Source organism: Hypomesus nipponensis, chromosome 22, assembly GCF_054491055.1.
Source record: "Hypomesus nipponensis isolate SF chromosome 22, ASM5449105v1, whole genome shotgun sequence".
Classification (NCBI taxonomy): Eukaryota; Metazoa; Chordata; class Actinopteri; order Osmeriformes; family Osmeridae; genus Hypomesus; species Hypomesus nipponensis.
Genome location: NC_140382.1, coordinates 13,763,555 through 13,787,673, shown reverse-complemented (window position 1 = coordinate 13,787,673; position 24,119 = coordinate 13,763,555). Strand labels below are relative to the sequence as shown.

Below are 24,119 nucleotides of genomic sequence, written 5' to 3'. Positions count from 1 at the left end.
TGTTATTGGAACGTCCCTACAGTTTGGCCTCAGCCATTATGGAGCCTGTACCGGCATCCATCCATCCATCCTTCCTCTGATTGGCCAGCCTCCGGCAGTAGAGACAGACACACAGTGGGTGGATGAAAGCCAGGAAAGTGAGCAAGGTCAGAGCGATGTTCACCTGAAACAAAAGGCAGAGGAAGGACAGGCAGAAGTTAGTACGGAGTCACTATCAGCCCGGTCTAGTTTCTTAAGTGCTTCACCTTCGTCATCCACCTACATAGAAAGGGTCCCCTCCCAGGGTTCCTTTGACTAGGGCGAAGCAAGGGTACTGGAGCAGAGACACCACTGCTGACAGAGACATCATCAGACCGTACAGCTTCCCAAAGTGACTGGGTGGGAAACTAATTTAGAAAGAGAGACATTTTAATGGATTGGTGAAGTATGTATATCATTTATTTCCATCACCAACTTTTGCTCGGTTTGATAACTGCAATTACTGTTCTCACCCCATCCACCTCCAATCTACACGCACACTGCTATCACACCTTACCTGTCATTTCCTTCTCTCCCCCCCCCCCCATCTCTCGGTTCCACTTTGACTTACGCTATGCTGATGAAGGCGGCGTTGCCTCCGTAGAGGAATGAGCGGTTGAGGACCTGCAGGATGAAGGTGAGGTACTGGAGCGGGAGGAGGGGAGTGGAGGCACAGACAGAGAAGAGGAGGCACTGCAGGGCGGTGAGGAAGAGGGAAAGAACGGACGAGCGCAGGTCCACCTCCCTCTCTGTCTCTCCTGAAAAGGGATTAACCGATGAGGCAATGGAGAACATCTAACCATAAAGGCTATGTTTTGACATTTATTATTCTTAAATTGTGTTTATTGCGCCGAAACATATAACTTTGTACATTTGAAACAACAATGTCCAGGTCTCAGGAGTATGAAGTCACCCAACACGCTCACCTGAAGCCAGAGGCCTGCCCTTGTGTCTGTCCATGAGCAGGCCGTTCCAGGGAGCACAGAGGACCCCACACAGCTGGGTGAAGGCAAACGCATTGGTGTACTTACTCACTGAGAGAGAAGGAGAGAAGGAGCAGTGTTTGGAAGTTAGCCACATGCAGGAGAAAGAGACTACTAGACTATTACTAGAGTCAAAACCCCATGTCTGCTGAATACATGCTACATGCTACATTGATGTGTGTAGCATTGACACACATGCAGATGATAAAACAGTATGTGTGTTACCCAGGGTTGGATCGTTGTTGGCCAGGCGGTTGAGCATAGGGTTTAATGTTCCAATGAAAAGATAGTGACGCAGTTGCATGACAGACAGCCAAATAAGGTGCCACAAGAAGAACCAGGACAGGACACAGCTCCTGAAACTGACCACTGTGTGCACATTCACACAAAGCCAAACAAAAACATGGATTTTCTTCATATTTGTCTCTCGACCAGCAGAAAAGATGTTTCTTCGAGGAGAGGAAAAATAGGTTGGTTAAACAATACCGTCTTCAGAAGGCCCAACATCCTGGGACTGTAAGGGCCTGTCATCAGCTTCCCCCTCCCCATCTGTCGTTAATGTGGCATCTCGGGTTTTCTCAAACTCCTCTACGTCGTAGCTGTTTTCTTTACCAAAGCTTATTCTGTTCAAGACAAGATCAGACATACAGTATGGCAGTGGCAATTTTAGACCTAAATTTGATTTCAGCACCACTAAAAAAAATAATAATAAAAAATACAATAAAAAGATATTATGGTTTATTATCATTTGATGCTGGTATTTCATGAAGGGACATCCTTAAATCTTTCATTCATTCAATATTTTGCATAATAATAAATACATTTATTAATTGTTATCCAGAGAAATTAGGGTTTTATTAGCAAGGGGGTTTAACACTTTTGCAAGGCACTGTATTCATGTCACATTACCATTGGGGGCTGAGCACCCCTAAACATCTGATCCTAGAATCGCCCCTGCAGTATGGTCAGTGACATCAGTACGGGGCAAAAACGTCTCACATATAAAACGACTAAATGTTGTTTTGTACTTGTCAATATCCAAGAGCCAAATAAAGAAGGAACCCCCTACAGATGATAATATTTTGTGTTCATACCCGTAGGTATAGCATTCCGGTAGGGGGTAGGGGATGTGAGTTCTGGGTAGGAGGAAGAGCGTCCGGAGTACATGGACGACACTGCAGACGGAGAGAACCAGAAAGGAGGCGCGTAGAGGGACTCCTCCTTCATACAGCACCTGAGATGGAAGGAGGGAAAATGGGATTAAGAACCACTAAATCTAGGATCTAGAGAAGCTTTATGACATGAGCCATTTGACAGTGTGTGTTCTTGTTTGTCCACTAGACGGCAGTACGGTCCTGCATCTCGATTTCTATGCAAGGCAGAGGGAACCACTAGGTTGTTTGATACAGGTGGCAGTCTCGACTGTTTCTGTCTCCATTTTACCTTAAATATGAGGAAGACTGCAGAGGAAGAATCAAAGGCTCCATTATAGAGGGTAATAATGGTGGAGCGACGGGACCCAAACAGGTTACCAACCTGTCAGTGGGAAGAGTGACAGTGCCTGTGTGTTACTCATACCTCATATCTGGAAAATGGCTGTACATCATCTTGTGTGTGTATATGCACCTGCATGTTTGTAATGAGTAACAGTATTCCTCCCACAGCAATGCAGGATAGTGCTGGGAACAGCAGCAAAGAATATACTGTTAGAGAAAAAGAAAGAGTCTTTGTTATTATCTCTAATGTATTTGCTTGGTACAAAACGGAGTTTAAAGTATATTTACCTGCACTGGAGAAGGCCACTAACAAGGTACCAGTGGTATAGAGGAATCTGGAGAAGAACACATAGAATACAGGACGGTCCCTAGTCATAAGTCACAAGTAGTTTTGAAGTATTGACACATTTCACCTCGATCTCCCTCTCTTTCTTTGTCCTTCCTTACCATCTTTATATCCTCTCTCGTTACATCACCTTATGCTGCACCTGATAACCTCTTTGTCTTCAGATTCAAATCTATATAGACACTTTACAATCACAAGGAATGAATAGCACATGCTGATTCCATGTGTCCATGATAGCAAAGAGCCTTAGAATGGAGCCAAAGTAGTACTCACATTCCCAGCAGCCTCGTCACCATGGTGCCAAAGCAGTCAAATATGACTCCATTGGGAAGACTGAGGAAGTTGTTCAGAAATGAGGCGATGGTGAAGACCAGAGAAAACTGTTCGTCCTGCGCTCCACAGTCTGATAAAATGAAAGAGTAATAGAGCAGAAAGTGGAGGTGAGATAAAGGTTATCATGATGAAGAGGTATAGTAGAGAGACACATTGGGGTACAGGCATGGAAACACACAACAATAGTTACGGTATACCTTTTACAAAATGACTGTTGAATGTATAAAGAGCGTGGTCACATACTCTGTCGATTATGTGGTGTCTATTCTGTTCTCATCTTTCCCACCCAATCCAAACTATCCTCCCAGTACACAGCAGCAAATGTAGGAACCATTTCAGATGGAGGAACTGTCTCAGACTCACCTGTGTTCAACAGAGTACTGTTGGCTCCAGTCACATTGACACACAAGTCCTGGAAGTATTCATCCTCCTTCAGCACAAACACCAGAGAGGCGTAGCCAAATACGACTCCAGCGAAACACAGACACTCCACCAATCCTGTGACCAGGGTCAGATAATACCTCTGCCCTGTCCCGCCCTCACATCCCAGCATCCTTCACCGTTGACTGTCTGAATGTCTACAACTCAAAGGAAAAGGCCTGTGTTAAAATTTAGGGGGGCTTACTAAATTCAACAGTTATTTGTATATGCAAAGTGATTGTTTGTTTACTTCAATTTTACTGTGTGGTCATTTATGTGTGATATAAGAATTCTATATCCATGTCCTTACCAATATTGTTTTTATGTTGAGTACCTGGAAACGGGCTGAAAAAGAAATGCTGGGTGGTAGATACAGATCAGGTTTAATTACCTCATATCAGTAATTCTTACTGGAACTGTCATGCTCTATGACTGTCAACATTGATGTTGTGGAGCCACTTACAGTTAAAAGTGTAGAAGGAAGTGTGCATGTTTGCACATACAGAAGCAGACGTATAATCGTTGCAACTCAATGATCCCAACTAAACCTCTTTCACACTTCCTATTTTTCACAAAAATGTGGTTTGCGACTGTCTTGTCATCTTCCATTGTCTATATTAATTCAACCTGTGTTAGATCCCTTTGCTTGGTAAATAAACTACTGTACAATGTAATTCCTTTATTTAACATTCCAGCCTATTATAATACAGTAAAAAAAAAAAGATTGTGCCAACGTTATTATATCTGTGTTGCATTTCTTATGCAGTGGCGGAACCACACTTTTATATATATGGAGTGGCCAGGTCTACTTCAGGGGGGTGGTGGTGGGGGGGGTGCTGGTCGTGTATTGTATGCTGCAATATCTGATCAAAATGACAGTTCTCTCTACAGAGTTTGTGCAAGAAGGTGGAAAGTAATGGAGATACCTTTTCCAAAACTTGTACGGGCGTAATAGTTCGTGAAAGACCCAGAGAAACACAAATATCCGACGAGGCAAAATCCCGGACAATTTTGGAATCCCTGCAGGACACATTTTGGTCTATAAAAGAGGACATCTCCGGGTAAAAGAGGACGTCTGGTCACCCTACACTAGGGTTGCTTACATTTACTATGAATAGACTGTGTCTCTACATCTGAATAGCGACTCATTTATTTCTTACATACACTGTACTCACAAACTGGAGAGACTTTGGTCACTGTTTTCATTAATATATAATCTGGGTCTGACCAGGTTATCCTTTAATGAATCTTTTATATTAAAACGTAACTATTAGTTTACACTCACAATAAATGCCACAGCCATCAAAACAAGAACACTCATGAATCATGAAGTGATGCTTAATCTGAAGGAAAAAATCCTGTGTAGGCCTACCTATGTGGCCTTCAAGCACAAGCTAAACTTGGCAGATGTCTGACTGCCTAGTATAAGCTCTGACCTGGTGTTGGTAGAGAGGGTCCTTGTGAAGTCTGACCACATTGACTCTGACTAGCCTCTGGTAGGGACCTGCTCTGAGGTCTTGGGATGGTTCAAAGGCTGGAGTCTATTTCCACTTGATACACTTTGCTCAGCTTTTTAAAGAAGTATGCTATCTCACCCTTTCTTTACAATAAACATATTTAAATTTAAGATTCCTATATGTTTATTGTATGCACCTTCATACCAAAGCAAATTCCTTGTCTGTGCAAACTTTCATGGCGAATAAAACCCATTCCGATTACGATGTTCATGTCTGAAGTGAACCCTATGCACAACAACATTGGTAATGTAATAATTTTCGCTCCGGAGCAATTCTGTAACCATGAGGAAACCATGCCGCGACTCAACGAACGCATGGCAGATTACAGCTAATCTAGATTACCGTTATCCACACATGGCGAAAACAGTTTCCTGTTGTTACTGAGCAGATTTTCATACATTACAATGACACTTAAATAAATATACGGTTAGGTGCGGTGGATTAAATGTGGTATATGTACATTAACTGATTATTGCTGTGAATTTGGACATCATTTCTAATCTAAATGTAATATTTATAATCTGATCCTAAGGAATACGTTTTCCATTCATCAGTTTTGAGGTTAAAACGATATAATTGAATATATTCAAAAGACAAGTCACTTAGTTTACCTTTGTATATTGTCTCATTAACTGATGCCTTGAAATGTCTTGGTATGCGGCAGCACAATTTGTGGATCGTGTAACTCCTTTTCTTAACGCACGCTCTCACTGTCTGTCCACCTGTTTTATGCGCGTTCACGGCACAGCAAAGAGCGGGAGCGGACAAATGTACTTTTGGATTCAGTTGCATATGGCCATAGACATTATGCCAACACTGGCCACGTGGACCTCCATGTGAGTCTTGAACTGGAGCATGCTTATTCTTCATGAGTTAGTCAACCAATTAGACCAGTCAGAGAAACCAGGCTATTAGGGGTAACCAGACCTAAACAGAATTAACTGGAGATGGATTAATAAGAGAGTTATAACAGTTTTATTGCAAAACCAATCAGGACTATTTCAAGTAATAATAGACAGACACATACTTTTATCAAGACTATTCTGACACCCACATTTGCACTTGGGGAGTCAGATGGCAGAGCAGTGAGGGTGTAGGACTGGCAATCAGAAGGATGCCGGATCGATTCCCTTCTGTGTCCAAACCCTTCACGTGTGTTTGTGGGGTTTTCATGTATTGCAGACATTTTGCATGAAGCCTTACCTGTCACACATGGGAGTGTGACACTAGTGACCTCAGGTGAACCACATATATTTCTATGGGCGAGACCTTTTCTGCAATCCTTAAACAGAAACCGCCCCTCTTTTGTTTTATAACAGGAAGTCCTATGGTTCCTACTTCCTCTTTGATGTCCAGAGAGATCAGAGACATCTGCACTGACCATTGAGGTTTTCTGGTTTTCTGGAATGGTGATGAAGTAAGTGCCACACCACCTGTGTTTGTGAAGTTGTTCCCAAGGATAGTGGATTGTAGTTGGGGGTTGAATAAACTCAGGGCCCCTTTGGCGAAGCTCTTCGGTGTAATCTCTTCCCAACTTTGATCTGCGGTACTGGCATCCTGTGGTTCAACCACACCGGCAAGCTGGTTCATGCTGTGACCTTCTCCTTCAGACTGTGTATGTATGGTCTGGATATGTGTTGAGTTGCAATGACTTGTCTGTGTTCTCCAACAGTCATCAATGGAACTGATGCCATTTCTCCTAAAAGGTTGTCTGGTCAATTGGTAGCTGTTGCCAATTGACAGGAGAGATATCAGAATCATATTCAGAAACTATGGACAAGAAACAAAAAAAGTCAACCATCACACCCTTCATCTTCATTGTGTCAGAGGTATGTCAGTCAGGTTTCTCGCTCTCTCTATCTCTCGTCTTGTCTGTCATTGTGAAGGAGTTTTTTCCCCTCTCTAGGCCAACCGTTCAAAGCGGTAGGCTCATTCTTTCTGGTTGGCCACACACAAACACACAGGTAGCCGAAACACCTTGAGGATTGGGGGAGATAAGCGAAACGATTTTCTGTTAGAATAAACATAACATTTCTGAACATGTATTTTAAATGAATTAAGACATTTGTTTTTATATTTAAATCCAGACAATTGTTCCAATTCCTTAGTAATGGATGATGCCGTATCGCAATTACATTCTTCCAGCGTGCGCTAGCTGTGTTTGGCCGTGTCTGTAATAATTGAAATGAGTAATTTGAGTAGCCTACCACGCGTAGTGTCTCTGGACATTGACAGTTCTCTGTTGTCACTTATGTACCCGCTAGGTGGCAGCTAGCTGTTAGACTACTGTTGATAAAAACGTGTTGATATATATTGTTTTAGGACCATTCGATTTTAATTGATTTTTTAAATTCAAGGTAATATCACGCAATGCAGATAGAATTGTCGACCTCAGAAACCAGTAACCTCAGTTTTGCCATTATAAATATTTGAATGCGTTCATATTCTAACCAAGGCACATCAGAAACAAGTTGTATTGCGCTAAACGTAGGCTACTTACGGTAATGAACTCTCCCTTCTCCAGCGGAAAGCTTGGAAAGGCAAGGAAGCAGAGAAGGAAGGAAACAAGAGGAAAGAGGAGTAAACCAGGGGAGTGAGATTACTATCATAGGTAGGTTTCCAATAGTTGAAAATGTGTAGTTTGGTTTTCGCAACAAACTTTGGATTACTCGCGTTAAGTTGATTAAAGCAAATGTAAAGCATTTGTTGATCGGTTTACAAACCTACAAATCGGAGTCGGGCATTCATAGACGCCCAGGATCGGAATTGTATGAACACTTGTGCTACTTGCTAACGCGACCGCAGTAGTTTGAATCTCATTCGTTAGGCCATACAGAGGAGCTCAATCTGCTCTCGTTTGGCTGTGTGGACCTTCTTGAAAATACAGTATCTGGATTCCAGAATTGGTAATTTTAGATACACATTTTGAGGATGAATTATAATATGTGAAAACTAAAGAACTTAGCTTGACAGGTGTTGTTTGCTTGCCACCAAGCTAGCCCAACCTAATGGAGGCTCAATTTATTTGCTGGAATGAATATAGCCAGCTATGTTGGCTAGTGGCTAGCTAGCTAACATATTAGTACCTTGTTGAGTCGTTTTTTATAACCTCATTATGCTAAGGGAGCGGCATCTGTAATTTTATTTCGGGTTGTTGTCTAATATTGAATGTGTAATTGGCTAGTATTGATATTACTCAAAGTTAGCGAGCTAGCTACTTTGTGGACATATTTGGAATTTTGAGGATACATGTGACGTTCCATGTTTCAGAACCAGAGTTGTCTGCTGCAGACTGCTAGATATATCGTGTACATCTAATAGTCTGGAATGTGATGTCTGGTTTGATAAGTGCAGACCAGTAGCTATTCTAGCTAACGTGAAATGGGCAGGAAAAGTTTTACAGTTTACAGAGGTTTGGCATTCGGTCGGTAGGTCATAATAGTAACTCTGCTTGAATGGCAGTCCGCTTTAGTCTGGTCGTTTCGAGTCCGAGGTCCAGTTTAAAAAATATATGATTTTCTTTTTATGAGCCTATGAGTCATTTAACCGACTCTTCGATGCGGAAGCAAAGAAATACATCAAGCTAACGGTGGCCTTGTATTTATGCATTTGGTAGTCTTACCTGTAGGCTATTGAATTGCATTAAACAGCTTAGTTGTTGTCTGGTCAATGACCTTACCGCGCCTTTTAAATGTTGAATTATTTGCAAGGCTTTGCCAGTTGAAATTGTGGTAATTAAAATAATAGTCAGCTATTGAATGCGGTTTTGTTCTGTGCTTAATATGCTCCACTATCGATAATGATCTTAGTTGTGGTCATTACACACTCTTTGATGTCATGGCTGTCATTGACTTTCTATCAAAAGAAAGGTGTTTAGATGAAGCCTGAAACCTGTTCCGTGGGTCTCTTGTGACTCTGTGGGGTAGGATAACAGGCGTGGTTCATTATTCAAGCTTTCGGTGTAGATAAGCTACAGCATTCTCTCTTCTAGATGCTGATTCCCATTTCCCCCTATTACCGCAGCACTGATTTCTTCGGTCACTGACACAAGCTCTGTTACTGCGACCTTGATGATCTGTCGGTGCATATGGGTTAGCTTAGGTTTCAATCTTGTTTTTTTTTCTTCCATTTCCAGACTGCCTTGGAATGGCATTAACCTACTGAAATCAGGAAAAGGAGGGGGGGGGGGGGCGAGTTTGGACAAGTCCCCCTTATCTCAAGACCTTGTAAACTGTATGTTTGTCCCAAAAAATGCTATATCAAATTAGTAAAATGATGTCCAGGCCTTAGCTCTGTTTTCTGTCACAGCGACTGGGATAGTTGTGCAACACAGCCCTTTTTCTCATTTCTCTTGCCAGGGGTATCATTTTTGAAGCCTGGTAATGAAGGGCTTTCAAAACTCTAGGGTGTGTCCCAGTCCCAGACATAGGCCTACACGGAAGTGGGGTGTTGTATCTGCCCCTCCCCTTCTCCCTAACTACTACGACACCTGCGGTCTGTGTGTGTGTGTGTGTTTATATTTGAACAGTCTGACTGTTTTAAAGTTCCATTCACTTCACTTCCTGGCCAATTATCTGACCAAGCGTGGACTAATTGTGTCCCATGTTTTTTTGCCTCTTATGTACACTCATCCTCTTTGACTTAAAAGATCAATGACGATATTATTCTTTCTATGTGAAAAGAGTGAATAATTGACTGCTTCAGCACAACATTGTAGATGTTTTTTTTATTTTTTATTATTATGCTGTCTGAGCATGTTTCTTCCTGTCTCTACCAAGGGATTAGAGAAACTTTCTGTGGCTTTGTACTGAAGCTTGGATGGCTATGGGTCTTATGGCTCCAACCAAGGCACATGCAGTGACATACCAGTGGTCACCAGTTCTCTGCCTCGTATGTCCGTTACACTCAGGGCGTGTTTCCACAGTCCAAAGTCCGCAGGTGGCACTGAGAGAAGCTGCTGAACTGAGCCCAGGGTAACACACACCCACATACGTGTGCACACTCACACACATTCTCACTCTCCATTCAAATATGGCTGAGTCAGTAAAGCCGGGTCCAGGCTACAACAGCAGCTTTGCCAGCCTCGCTTTTGCTTTTAGTTGTGTATGTTCATGAATTTGAGTGAGAGGATGTCTTTTAAACTGATGTGATTACTGCGTAAGGCTTCAGCTGTCGTTCAGATGCCTGGAGTCTGACAAATGAAGTTCCTGAAGTAAATAAAATTGGATAAATGGATTGGATTTTTAAACGTATGATAAGGATATATTTGTTAATCTTCTCTGTCATGGTTTACCATGTGGAAATATCATGGTTACTTCCTGTCAGTGTAGTTTGTCTTCTGCATGTTGGTGGAACTGAGGTGGAGGAAGCATTAACTGACAAGCGACACGACATAGGGACCGTCTTCATTGCCAAGTCGAGTTACAGGACACACCTTAGCAGATCTACACCAATAAAGTTGGCTTGTGTGTGTCAGTAATGTTTTTGGAGTGAGCAATAAATCAATGTGGCTCTTTAAGGAATGCAACAGCACAGTGCTGTTCACACTTGAATGCAACTTATTCCCTGTATAATATAGTTAAGATGGATTCCCGCTCGTCACTCCCAAAATTGGGCAAAGTTGGAAAAGAAGGGAGTGAAGGAGGACTTGAGGATTCAAAGAATGAAGGATTCCCTCACCAAGAGAACTTCCAACAGCTGAGACAGGATGTGACATGCCAGAGCTCCAACTGGAATGTGTGGCAGAGGTCCTCCGTGTGTGTGTGTGTGTGTGTGTGTGTGTGTGTGTGTGTGTGTGTGTGTGTGTGTGTGTGTGTGTGTGTGTCGAGAAAGCAGAAAGGTGGGAGAGCGGGTCAGTTCACCGAAACTTGCTGCCCTGTTTGAGTTCTCAAGGATAAAATCCACGTCACCCACTCTCTCTACACCTTGTATTTAGCCCTGTCTTTCTCTCTCTTACACACACATACACATGCACACAGACCTTGTACACATGTCTCATTGTTCCTGCATATCACGGCAGACAGCTGCCGGGGGAATATTCTCCTGTGTGTACAGTAGTGTCTGAGAGGTTTGGCTTCCAGCCAGGAGTGTGTGTGTGTGTGTGTGTGTGTGGGACAAATGTAAATGATTTTGGATGTGTTTCGGTGCCTGGCTCTGTCTGAATCCAATTTTGCGTATTTCGATTACGGATGTTTTTTTGGATGGAGCTTTGTTCAAGAGCTCGTCGTATGCAGGAACACTGTTGCCTCCCAAACTGAACTTCAGAAACCCGGGCTCTCTCACCCGTGTTACTCCCTGCTCGCTAACACACTCTTTCGTGGGCCGTCACACGTTTTTTCACGTGTACTTCTTCTTTCACTTCAGAGCTGAGTGCTGAGGTGCTAACAAGCCTCACACAGTGCCCGTGTCTGTGAAGGTGTTATTCTCTCTCCTCCTCACACTCTCTATTTATATTCTTTCCCTCTTGCCTACCTGCCTGTCTGCTCTCGAGCCCAGGGAGAGAGTGAAAGGCTCTCTCTCTTTCTGCTCGCGGATCGCCCACTCTTCTATTACTCTCCTGTCTCCCCTCGCTCCGACCCGACATCTTCCGATGTGCGCCTCTCTCATCTTTCCTCTCGCCCTCCCTTCCTCATCCTTCCACGTTCCTCAACCCTGTGCTTTCATGATGCCCTCGCTTCTCTCTTGCCGAGCTGAAATGGATGACCGTGTGTGACCCTGTTCTGTCTGTCTGTCTGTCTGTCTGTCTCTCTCTCTCTGTCTGGTGCTGGGTTAACCTCTCTCTCTCTCTGTCAGTGTGTATGGAGCAGTGTGCGAGCGCGGCCTCCCTGCTGGCCTCGGTGCGGGAGCAGGAGAGGCAGTTTGAGATGCTGAGTCGGGCCCTGGAGGAGGAGCGACGGTGCAGCGGGACCGCCTCCGGTACCCTGCCCCGGCCCCTCCCCACCCTACAGGTAACGCCCCAGCCCCACCCCCCCACGGGTACGATGCCGGCAACCCTCCATCCAACCATCCATCCATCCATCCATCCATGCCCGTTCTGAATAACAGCCCTCCATGCTCCATCCTCAAGCTCTGCTGCTGTCAGTCGTTGGGCTCAGTGTCTCCAGCAGCCCCCCCTAACCCGCCATCTTGTCTCTGTGAGCACAGACGTCTTGTTGTGATGCCGACATGGCTTCCTGTTGGCTTTCTGTCATTATTGTTTGTTTATATTATGCATGGAAAGTTGTCTCTGTCATTTGCCACCAATAGTCCTGTGGCAGCAGTCCACAAAAGTACGCCTTTTTGTTGTTGTCGTTTTTTTCTTCTCCTGATTATTCATTAATTTTACACATAGAAACACTACTACTACGTTAATGAAAACTGTTGTTTTTGGCCAGTCTAGGCTGTTGAAGGCTAGACTATCTGACTCATCCTGACTGTATATCAGATGCATTGACACATACACATGCACTTCCACATCCTGCAAGGTCATTCAAAGCCACAAACACACACACACTCTCATGTCCAGTCAAGCACTTATGGCTCCTTACATTAAGCATGCGTGAGGAGGACCGTGCGTTGCCCTCCTCCCAACCCTCCATAAAAAGACACTTGGGATCTTCCTCTCTCTCTAGCTTACTCGCTCTCTCTCTCTGTTTCTCTCTCTCTATCTTTTTCACTCTCTCTGTTTCTCTCTATCTGTTTCTCTCTCTCTGTGGTTCTCTCTCGGTTTCTCTCTTTGTTTCTCTCTCGCTTTGTTTCTCTCTCTCTCTCTCTCTGTGTTTTTCTCTCGGTTTCTCTCTGTCTGTATCTCTCTCTCTGTATCTCGCTCTCTGTGTCTTTCTGGGAAGGACACCCAGATACACGATACAGTCCCTTCCAGGTAATCCCCAGCTCTGATAAGCGTCCAGGGTTGAGGTTGGTACCTGTCAGTTGCGGGCTGTGTGACTGAGCAGGCAGGTTTGGAATGTGCGGTTATCTCCATGTTGTTTACTCAGCTCTCAGGCCTCTACATGCCAAACTCTCCCAGAGCAGAGAGGACTTGCTGACAGGTTCTCACATGCCCATTCTGGACATGCCTCTTGCTCTGCCTATCTCCCTTTCTTGGGAAAAAGAGTCACATTTCTGCATGTGCTGGGTGGCACACCAGCTCACCCATTGTTGTGCGTCCTGTCATCTGTTCACCTTTTGCTTGGACGATTTGCATGCCACTGTGCTCTGTCAGTGTTTTGGTTTTGTGGCAAAGGAACCTCGGGGTGAATGTTTGTGTGCTTCACCAAATCCATCCCCAGTGAGCGAGTGTGTGTCTGTGTGTCTCAGGATCTGATGCAATGCCGTGGGAATCCTGTGCTTTTTTAATGTTTTTAATTCCTGAAATACTTGGTCACTGGCCGCTGGGTCGGCACTCACCGCTCAACGCTCACAGACACACCCTCGATGCCGTGTGTGTGTGTGGGGTCGTTAAACTTCCCCCCCTTCTTCCAGAACGGGCGCTTGTCTTGTGATGCGGACATAGAGAGGCTCACTCTGAGCGAGGCATACATCAACGGGTCACATGTAAGTATTATTTGTGTTTACTTTATGAGTGGGAGAAAGTGTGTGTGTGTGCTGTTTTTTTTACTTTGTGTGTGTGTGTGTGTGTGTGTGTAGTACATGATGGAGGCGGGTCACGTCGTCGAGGAGACGTTCACCGTAGAGGATGAACCTCAAGAGGCTCCACCCATTGTCTCCGTGGAAACCGGCGAAGATGGAACCACACGGCGCACAGAGACGACGGTAACACGCACGCACGTGCACACACACACACACCACACACACACAAGCACGCACACACTGCAACAATACGCACAGCTCAACCAATAGCTGCACAACACCACCTCATCCCTTCTCCCTGCTCCTCCACCTCTCCATTCCAGGTGAAGAAAACAGTCAAGACCACCACCACCAGACACGTCATCCCCTCCGTGTCGGACACACTCTCCCTGGACGGCATGGGGGGCGGCGGAGGGTCGGTGACGGGCATGGGGGGCTACACCACCCCCATGGAGCGTGTCTACCGCCAGGCGGTGCCCATGGACTACCCCACCTCCACAGTGCCCCGCAACTACCACTACGGCCCCCCCGGGGGGTACGAGGACTACCGGGCGGGCCCCCCCTCGGAGACCTACGCCAGCCTGAGCCGGGGGGGGCGCATGGACGATAGATACAGGTATGGGCCTGGCTGAAGGGTAGCTGTTGGGAAGCCTGTTCATACGTCATGACTGTGGCACTGGGGCTGGGAGTCAAACTGAGAAGCTTCCGCGTGGCTGGATGTGGTGGTGATGAAGAGATTGTGTGTGTGTGTCTCCTCCTCCCAGGCCAGTCGATGGCTACCACACCCTGGACCCAGGCTACCGCTCCCACAGCCGGAACCACCTGGACCACTATGCTGCTCAGCCACAGGTGGGTGGTGTGTGTATGCTCTGACTGTAGATGAGTAGGATCATGCATTGGAGGTTCATCAGTGTTGGAGTGTGTGTGTTAACCCGTTCCGTCCCTCCCAGGTGCGTATGGGCAGTGCTCTGGAGTTGTCGGGCCTGCAGCGCTTTGTCCCGGAGCCCTACGGCCTGGAGGACGACCAGAGGAGCCTGGGATACGACGAGCCCGACTACGGCATGGGGCCGCCCATCCACTACGGCACTGTGCCGCGCAATGCCCACTTCACCCACGGCCCGCCACGCAGGACAGGGTGAGAGAGACAGAGAGAGACAGAGAGAGACAGAGAGAGACAGAGAGAGACAGAGAGAGACAGACATACACAGACATACACAGACATACACAGACAGACACAGGGTGTGTGTGCGTGCACTGTTTGACCCCCCCCCTCCTCATTCTAGGAGTTACGAGGGCACCCTGGACGGGGGAGCAGGGGACATGTACTACTGGGGGGGCGGAGCCCCACTGGCGCAGGGTGAGAGGGGGAGCATGGCCTCATTGGACAGCACCCTGCGGAAGGGCCCGCCCCCTTCCTGGAGGCAGCCCGAGCTGCCGGAGGTGATCGCCATGCTCAACTACAGGCTGGACCCCGTGAGGAGCAACGCCGCCGCGTACCTGCAGCACCTCACCTACAAGAACGACAAGGTACTCTCTCTGTTTCTCTCTCTCTCACTCACTCACTCACTCACACACACACACACACACACACAAACCAGCATCGGACGGACGTGAATTCTACACTTGAACTAACTTGATCTGGGTCTGACTGATAAACTATCAACACTCGTACTGGCACTCTCTCTCAACTCACTAACTCAGTCTCCTACACTCTCGTAATCCCTCTTTCTCATACTCTCCCTCTCTCCCCCTCTCTCTCTCTTATCCCCCTTCCTCGTCCAGGTGAAGTCGGACGTGCGGCGTATGAAGGGCATCCCCGCCCTGGTCTCCATGCTGGACATCCCCAAGAAGGAGGTGCACCACGCGGCCTGCGGTGCGCTCAAGAACATCTCGTACGGACGCGACCACGACAACAAGATCGCCATCAAGAACTGCGACGGCATCCCCGCCCTGGTCCGCCTGCTGAGGAAGACCAGGGACCAGGACCTCACCGACACCATCACAGGTGAGGACCACCACCACCACCATCATCAGCATGATGTGTTGATCATTTACATTTAGTCATATGCGTGCTAGCAGGAAACTGTCATGGTTACTATACTGGTTATTAGGTAGGAAGTGTTGTATTTACGCTTATTTAAACCAGTTTATTCTACTCTACTATTTAAAGTTTTCACTCGTTCGACATTCCCGAGACAGCAACGCGCGCAGTTAGAATACTATACGTGTTGCCTTCCCGGTTTGTTAAAATTGATGCGAAATAAGTAATGTTTTTGACAAAAACAGCTAGCTAGCTAGCACCAGCTATCGAACGAGTGAAAACTTTAAATAGTAGAGTAGAATAAACTGGTTTAAATAAGCCTAAATACAACACTTCCTACCTAGTAACCAGTATAGCAACCATGACAGTTTCCTGCTAGCACGCGTAGATATCTCAGGAATTTAAGGTCGGCATAGCGACGGACGCGTCCTTGCTTCTGAACAGCATTGTGACGTCAGGTAGGACACTATTTGGCCTGACAGAGGCGCTTTTGAATGCATGTAGATACAATGTTGAAGATGATTACTATGGTCGCGGTGGTAGACAAGCATGTGTATACCGGGATGATGAGGACGATGATGGAGGCTCCCCCATCCCAAACCAGGCACCCTGTGGAACCTGTCGTCCCACGACTCTGTGAAGATGGAGATCGTGGACCACGCCCTGCACGCCCTCTCCGACGAGGTGATGGTGCCCCACTCTGGCTGGGAGCGGGGCGGGGGCGGCGGAGGGGGCGGCGAGGAGAACTGCAAGCCCCGCCACTTGGAATGGGAGACGGCGCTCACCAACACGGCCGGCTGCCTCCGGTAACCAATGGGAGGGAGGGAGGGAGGGGGGGAGGGGGGTTGGAAAGTAGTGGTGTGTGGCTAGGCAGCTTTTTATATAACCATTCTTCTTTCAATGAGTGACCGTGAAAGGAAGTGAAGCTTTGTTGTTCTCGTCGGGGGGGGGGGGGTGTAGAGCAGGGCGTGTCTGCGGCCGCCAAGACTAGCACAAAGACGGGGGCAGTAACATGATCTACCCTTTCAGCCTCTCTCTCTGTCTCTCTCTTTCTTTCCTTCTCTCTTTCTCTCTCTTTACCATCTCTCTTGCTCACCACAGGATTAACCTAGACTTTGGCAGTGTGGTGTTGAGGTTTATTGTCTTGGTTGTGTGCAGGAATCCTTTTGTAGTCGCAGAGTTCTTTTATTCTCCTAATATTCTGCCCCCCCCCCCTTTCCCACCCCACACCCCCTCGACTCGCACACCTCTCTAACTCGTAATCTTTCTCTCTCTATCTCCCAGAAACGTGAGCTCTGAGCGCAGTGAGGCCAGGAGGAAGCTTAGAGAGTGCACAGGATTGGTCGACTCGCTCATGTACATTGTCCAATCACAGATTGACCTTAAAGATGTTGACAACAAGGTACTGGGGCATTCACAAACAAACACACACGCACACATACAATGTTGCTTAAATCTTTTGTTTCTTAATCCTGTTATTCCTCATGCCATCTCTATATCCCTCCCTTTTTTTTCTCTCCATTTCCCCCCTTGTCCTCCTTTCCCCCCCCCACTTAATTCTCTCTCCCTTATCCAAACTCACCACTCCCCTCTATCCTTCCTCATCTTTCCATCTTCCCATCCCTCCATCCCTGGCTCCCTCCAGTTGATAGAGAACAGCGTGTGTCTGCTGAGGAACTTGTCCTATCAGGTGCATCGAGAGGTGCCGGGCTGCGAGCGCTACCAGGAGGCCCCGCCCCTCAACCAGGGCCCCGCCCCCAGCTCCACGCAGAAGGCAGGCTGTTTCAGCTCCCGAAAGGGCAAAGGTGCGATTGTGTGTGTGTGTCTTAATGTACGTGAACTGTGTTTGCTCAGTGGAAGGCAGTAGGGGATGATGTCATTGTTGACTCTGTTGCCTGATGTTAGTATCTACTGCTGCCTGTTACAATAAACAAGCAGCAGACCAGGTAGACGGGCAAGCAGACCTTTAAAGTGTAGAAGGACAGAGCTGTGTACATTTACGTTTGGTCATTTAGCAGACGCTATTATCCAGAGCAACTTACAGTAAGTACAGGGACATTCCCCCCGAGGCAAGTAGGGTGAAGTGCCTTTCCCAAGGACACAACGTAATTTTGCTCGGCCGGGAATCAACCTTCAGATTACTAGCCCGATTCCCTAACCGCTCAGCCACCTGACTGTGTACCCTATGGAATGTTCACTATTCCTCTATAAATACTGAATTTAAAGAATGTCTGACTACATGCTCTTGTGTCTCTGTGTTTGTATGTGTGTGTGTGAGAGAGAGCGAGAGAGATGTTGGGTTTCAATACATACAAAAATATTTTTTTTTATACATGGTAAATCAAGTTCTTGTGCGTTAGCTAATAAGCTGCTATGGTGCCACTAAGGTCCTTTTATCGAGAATTGATGTAAATGATGCTGAAATGCCCTCCTTGGCTGGTGAAACTGTAATGTTGGGGTGGCTGGGACACTGCTTATCCTTTCACTGAAACATGTTCTCTCTGGATCCCCGTCATGTCAACATCCCCTCTTCTATCTGCTCCTTCCGCTCCTCTCCTCCTGTCTCGCTGCTTTCTCCTGTTTTGCTTTGGGACAGATGAGTGGTTTTCCAAAGGTAAGCTCTACTCCATCACTTGTTCTTTGGGCTGCTTGCCGTAGTGCTAGCTATGCTAACTCCTGTCCTGTGCAACCCAACTAATGCCTTGTTATACGTGTGTGTGTGTACACGTTTGTGTGTTTGAATATATGGCACAATCATCAGAAACTCACGAAATGTTATGGTAGTTAGTGTATCACTAGTGGTGGATCCAGAACACAACAAATGGTTTTAGAACAAAGGGGTTGTAGAACATTCCTGGAGTTTTCCTGAAGTTTCCGGTGTTCTGTTGTTTGGCAATAGGGAAGAAAGACGAGGATGTGGCTGCGGACATGATTGATATTCCAAAGAGGACTGCACCTGCCAAAGGTAATGAAACATTTCCAATTGCCGAGGTTATGCTGAGGTCAGATGCCTCTGTAGAGATCTCCTGTACTTCACCTGACTTATGATTTGCCACGAATCATTTAACCCTGAATTCATATTTAGTCTTTTTCGTGGTCCACCCCTCCTTCCTCCCCACCTCTCCTTCCTTCCCTCCTCTCCTCCTCCCCACTTCTCCTCCTCTCCTGCTCCCCACCTCTCCTCCTCCCCTCCTCTCCTCCTCCCCTCCTCTCCTCCTCCCCACCTCTCCTTCCTTCCCTCCTCTCCTCCTCCCCACTTCTCCACCTCTCCTCCTCTCCTCCTTCCCACCTCTCCTGCTCCCCTCCTCCCCTCCCCCCTCCTCTCTCCTCCCCTCCTCCAGGCTACGAGCTCCTGTTCCAGCCGGAGGTGGTGCGTGTCTACACCTCCCTGCTGAGGGAGAGTAAGAACCCCACGGTGCTGGAGGCCTCGGCCGGCGCCATGCAGAACCTGTGTGCCGGACGCTGGAGCGTAAGTCCCGCCCCCTCACCCTGAGCCACCACCGCAGCACCAAGCGCCGCCACCGCACCATGACTTCAAAGACTCGCGGAACACGAAACGTACATAGATCCAGTATTGACACGGATGCGCATACCATGTGCTCACAGTGCTAATACGTCATGTGTCTCTCCCTCCCTCCGTCCCTCCGTCTGTCCATCCCTCCCCCAGTATGGCCGGTACATCCGAGGTCTGGTGCGCCAGGAGAAGGGGATGCCCATGATCACAGAGCTGCTGGCCCACGGGAACGACCGTGTGGTCCGGGCCATGTCTGGAGCCCTCCGGAACCTGGCCATCGACGCCAGGAACAAGGACCTCCTAGGTCAGCCCGTGTGTGTGTGTGTGACCTCGAATTTTGGTCCTAACCATACCTGTTGGTGTTTTGAGTGTGTCTTTGTGTGTATTACACCAAGTCTTACCTGTGTGTTTGTGTGTAACAGGAAAGCATGCAGTGCCCCACCTAGTGGCCAACCTGCCCGGTGGGGGTCAGAGTCAGCCTGTCCGAGCCCTGTCTGAAGAGACGGTGGTGTCCGTACTGAGCACGCTCCATGAGGTGCTAGGCAACAGCGTGGAGGCCGCCAAGACCCTGATAGCCGCCCAGGGCATCGAGAGACTGGTGCTCATCAACAAGGACGGGTGAGGGAGGGAGGGAGAGAGAGAGAGAGTGTGTGTGTGTCGGGGAGAGAACTGTCGTGAGACAGGCTTCTGGGCACTGGTTTTCATCCTCAAGGGTATGTGTTTGTTGTGTACTTGTCTACGCGAGACTCATCTTAGAAACCCAATTCTGAAACATTACTCTGTGTGTGCGTGTGTCCCTCGTCTCCATAGCAACCGCTCGGACCGGGAGGTGCGAGGGGCGGGGCTGCTTCTGCAGACGGTGTGGGGCTTCAAGGAGCTGAGGCGCATGCTGGAGAAGGACGGCTGGAAGAAGACGGACTTCCTGGTCAACCTCAACCCCCCCAGCAACAGCCGCACCAACGGGGGCTACGAGAGCAGCACGCTGCCTCTGCTGGATAGGGGTGAGGCGTGCGCACACACACGCACGCACACTAGAATGCTTTATTTGAATGTTGTTACAGACTCTCAAGGGTACAGAACCCGGCCTGTTTCACACCGCCAATACACACCTACCGTCCTTAGATCAAAGAATTTGAGTTATGAATGACATGTCTTTTGTCAGTCGATGCTGTACACACAAGCTCACACACAGACAATCCCTTAGTGACACGGATGACTTTCCGAAACACGTCCTGAGGAAAGTGGAGCATCTTATTTCAGTGCTGAGTCAGTCTGTTTGTGTCTGTCCACAGAAGAAAAGCGTGACAGAGAAAGAGAAATGATTCCACTGAACGACATGGGACCAGGTTAGTTAGAACACATTACTTTCTTTCTCTCTTGCCCTGTTACTGCCGCACACACATTTCCACTCACAGTCACTCATTCCGCACGACACTTGAAGACCCCACACACACACACACACACACACACACACACCTCTGACCAGTGCCCTTGGTTTCAGATGCCTACTCTACACTGGACCAGAGGGGGCGGAGTAACACGCTGAACGACACACTCGAACCTGCTGACAAAGACGGAGCACAGGTAGAGTCTCCTGCACACACACACACACAAATACAGTGACATCAATTCCCCTCTGGGTTAATCTCTTACTACGTGAGGACTTCTCTTCTGTAACAAAACTTGACCATGTTAAGGCATGTTGCTGCATGTATACCCAGTGACTTAGGTTGTGATACTGTCAATAACACTCATAATTGTTAACCTGTTCTTAACCTCTCCCCTTAATTAACCCACTGTTTCTCCTTGTTTGTTCGTTCTCCACCTCTTCTTATCTGATTCTTCTTCTCTCTGGTCTTTCACTTTCTCTCTGCCCAAACCCTCTGTTTGTCTACATCTGTCTGCCTCTTTCTTTTCACTCGTTCAACCTCCTCTTGATCTCTTTAACTCCACCTCTGGTGTTCTCTCTTCGTCCTCCTTTTGTCTCTATCAGGGAGGGATGTATGGGGAGAGGAGGGGCTCTCGGCCTCTCATTGACTCTTACGACGGTTAGGCCACACCCACTCATCCACTGCATGTTAGCGCATGGTATGTGTGTCCACCGCTCCTAGTGACCTCTCACTTACTGCATGGCCTGAGGTGTGCGCGTGTGTGCGTGTGTGCGTGCGTGTCTACACACATGCAGAAAAAGAGCTTGGTTGGCTGTGTGGATCCCAGACCAGTATGTCTGTCGGCTCCCTCTGCTGGTTGTAAAGTGTGTAATTGTGTTATCTCAGTCAGCTTTATTTTGGCTCAATTATTGTCTTGCCGGCTGTGACATTATTTTTAAGTGTGGCTTCAGTTGTGGCGTTATATCAATCTGTTGGATGACAGTTTGTTGTAGCAGGTGTCCTATTAGCTCATGCTGACAAGTTTCTATCTGTGCCTGCCACACAGCCAAACGGTTATCGGTTGAACTAACTGGTCTATCGCTTTGTCTATTCTTCACAGAAAAACTGATAGTATGCATCACCAGAAGTGAGACTCTTCCGACCGACTGCCGCTGCTGAACCCTAATGGACCCCACACTCACCACTCAAATTGGGACCATCGCCACTCCACACGTCTTTCTCTCTGTGTCCCCCCCCCCCCCCCATCCTCCTACATTCCTTGTTCTTTGTTTGTTTTTTCATCTGATGGACAGACGTTGGTTACCAATGTAACACTAGAAAGCAGTGATCCATCTCCCTACCAGTCAGACACTACCGCAGGAGAACACTCCCTGACCACTAAGCTTTAACTACCAACACTAAGGAAGCCCGCCCACAAACACTAAGGACCCTCTCAGCTACCCAACCCCACACGCCTCCTCCCACCACACTACCCGCATCAGTCGCAACCTCAGAGAGACTCCTCCCACTACACATACGGCAACCTGCAATTGGCCTCGGCTCTTAGAACCCGGTTGGAATCACACCATGAAAGTGGCGTCTTTAAGCAGAGGGAACTGGAATCGGAAACGAGCAGTTGTACTTTTTCTACAGAGCAGCAGAGTATGTGCACTTCTCCAGAAGTGGCCATGAAGATATGCCAGTATAGGTTTCTGCTGTTCCAGTGACAGCTGAACTAATGATTACCACTAAGCTTTTTGAACCAATGTTTGTTGATCTAATATGTGTGGCCTCTGATGTTGTTCTGGGATTTCCTGTGCGTTGCTGCATTTGCTACAGTGATGTATGCGTGCCAAATGTGACCCCACTGAAGCTGAAACTTTATACAAAGTGTTTCCTGATATCTTGCTTTACGCCAACTTGTGCAGATGTCATACTTAAGCACTAGGCTTGCTTTTTATTAATACTGCTGATTTGTTTTTTGGGGGAAGGAGATGGGTGAGATTGGATAGGGTGCATTTTTTCCAAAAGTGGGCTGTTATTTAGTCCCACAGAGGAAGGGATGTCACACATGCAATGACATGTTGTTGGTTAGTGAGCCAATGTGGTTTATGGGCTCAAAGGCCACTGACTTTCATTGTCATTGTGCGTACATTTGATTTATAATGCCAAATTCATTTTTTTGTACCTGATAGAACATTCAAACAAATATTCTGTCATATACAGAATCATATCTGCTCTTAAGGAGACGTGCCCATCTTAACAAGCCCCCATCTCTGATTCTTGTGAAGTTTTCAGAGAAACCATGATTTTGATTGTTGTTGATTCAGTGAATGCATTTTTTTCTATCTGGAACTTTGTCAATCTTTCTCTCTACATATATATAAATATGAATGTGTACATATGAGACTGCCTCTAACAAAAAGTCTGTGTTGCTAACTGGAGTGCCTCGCTTGTTGAGTGGTCTAATCGGTGGATGAATGTCAGAGACTAGGGACAATAAATAGAGCCAAACTATTCTTTGTTCTTTAAGACTCCTGGGTAGAGTTTTCCCAAAGGCCTTGTAGTCCTAAGATTATTTCTAGTCCTGTTGTAGGCCTGTAGAATTCAGGCTTCTGAAGGAACCTGTCAGTGTTCTGTAACCAGTAGCTACAACACAGTACGCCTTCTTGTTTTTTTATGTTCCTTTAGTGCTTGTTCCCTATTCTATGTGCTGAGCAAGATGTAGATATTTACTGAGTGGATAATTAAAAAGCACTAGGGGTGATGTTTGTGGCTTTTGTTTTTTTCCTCCCTTTTTATTTAGATTTATTTTTGCCAGACCATGCCAGACCAACACTATTGATCATCAATGATGTGTTGAAATGTAAAAACAAGTTGCCTTCCGTAAGGGTTCTAGAATGTTCAGAGAATTCCTGTTTCCAAAATCTGTCGCAATGTAGAATGTGTACTTTGGAATTGTTGGGGTAAACGGGGACAGACAGACAAGGGGTTAAGATTGGCACGTTTGTCTCAATCTATGGAGGGGAAATCTGACTACAGGGGCAAAAATCAGATTGATTCTAGTTATTTAGATAAAGTAAAGAAATACAAATAAAAAGCACATTTAACTATATAACACGAGAATATTTGTTAATTTTTATGGTTTTATGTATTCTTTTTTATATTTTATTTTGGGTTTAATTGTGTGGGGTATTTTGGATGAACGCATATGCAATCAGTTTTATTTTTTGATTGAGAACATTTACAGTTTATATATTTTAATTAAACACAAAACTAGCAAAAACAAAACTCATACTGTCATGCTATGTTGGCGATTTGTTGGAACACTAATTGAAAAGCTGATTCAGGAGTAAACCTTTATCTACTTGCCTTGGCTCTTAAAATTGCACAAAGTTATCATAAATTAAATATGTAACTAGCAATACTGTTTTTAATAAACAAAAAATGTTTTTTTCCCACTCGCGTGTTTGTGTGTGGTAAAGAAAAACAAGAACTGGCTGACCCTTTGAC

The 24,119-nt window shown here is 46.6% G+C and overlaps 2 protein-coding genes across 18 annotated transcripts; one reads left to right on the top strand and one right to left on the bottom strand.

Annotated features, from left to right (window-relative positions):
- Positions 1–14: 14 nt before the first annotated feature.
- Positions 15–5,849, bottom strand: slc43a3a (solute carrier family 43 member 3a). 12 transcript variants are annotated; one of them, XM_084687988.1, is made up of 14 exons: positions 5,725–5,849; positions 3,907–3,955; positions 3,540–3,760; positions 3,117–3,246; positions 2,786–2,832; positions 2,628–2,704; positions 2,445–2,537; positions 2,096–2,235; positions 1,488–1,624; positions 1,227–1,370; positions 945–1,052; positions 590–776; positions 263–386; positions 15–163 (listed from the first exon to the last, which is right to left on the bottom strand). In XM_084687988.1, exons 3-14 carry the CDS (start codon positions 3,727–3,729, stop codon positions 17–19), a joined length of 1,524 nt encoding a protein of 507 aa, XP_084544114.1. In that variant the 5' UTR covers positions 3,730–3,760; positions 3,907–3,955; positions 5,725–5,849; the 3' UTR covers positions 15–16. The 12 variants fall into 12 exon arrangements, with proteins under 12 accessions (XP_084544114.1, XP_084544107.1, XP_084544112.1 ...); XM_084687981.1 differs by having other exon boundaries at positions 3,540–3,754; XM_084687986.1 differs by having other exon boundaries at positions 3,540–3,754; positions 3,907–3,941; positions 5,725–5,830.
- A 1,763-nt stretch (positions 5,850–7,612) lies between these two features.
- On the top strand, positions 7,613–24,067 carry ctnnd1 (catenin (cadherin-associated protein), delta 1). 6 transcript variants are annotated; one of them, XM_084686313.1, is made up of 22 exons: positions 7,643–7,724; positions 11,906–12,060; positions 13,574–13,645; positions 13,739–13,864; positions 14,005–14,297; positions 14,446–14,530; positions 14,632–14,816; positions 14,965–15,208; positions 15,464–15,686; positions 16,327–16,528; positions 17,007–17,124; positions 17,368–17,527; positions 18,319–18,336; positions 18,622–18,687; positions 19,064–19,191; positions 19,390–19,540; positions 19,659–19,854; positions 20,047–20,237; positions 20,529–20,582; positions 20,738–20,820; positions 21,230–21,284; positions 21,727–24,067. In XM_084686313.1, the coding sequence occupies exons 2-22, from the start codon at positions 11,911–11,913 to the stop codon at positions 21,783–21,785; spliced, it is 2,859 nt and encodes a 952-aa protein (XP_084542439.1). In that variant the 5' UTR covers positions 7,643–7,724; positions 11,906–11,910; the 3' UTR covers positions 21,786–24,067. The 6 variants fall into 6 exon arrangements, with proteins under 6 accessions (XP_084542443.1, XP_084542439.1, XP_084542441.1 ...); XM_084686315.1 differs by having other exon boundaries at positions 21,230–21,324; XM_084686317.1 differs by lacking the exon at positions 11,906–12,060 and having other exon boundaries at positions 7,613–7,724.
- The last annotated feature ends 52 nt before the right edge of the window (positions 24,068–24,119 follow it).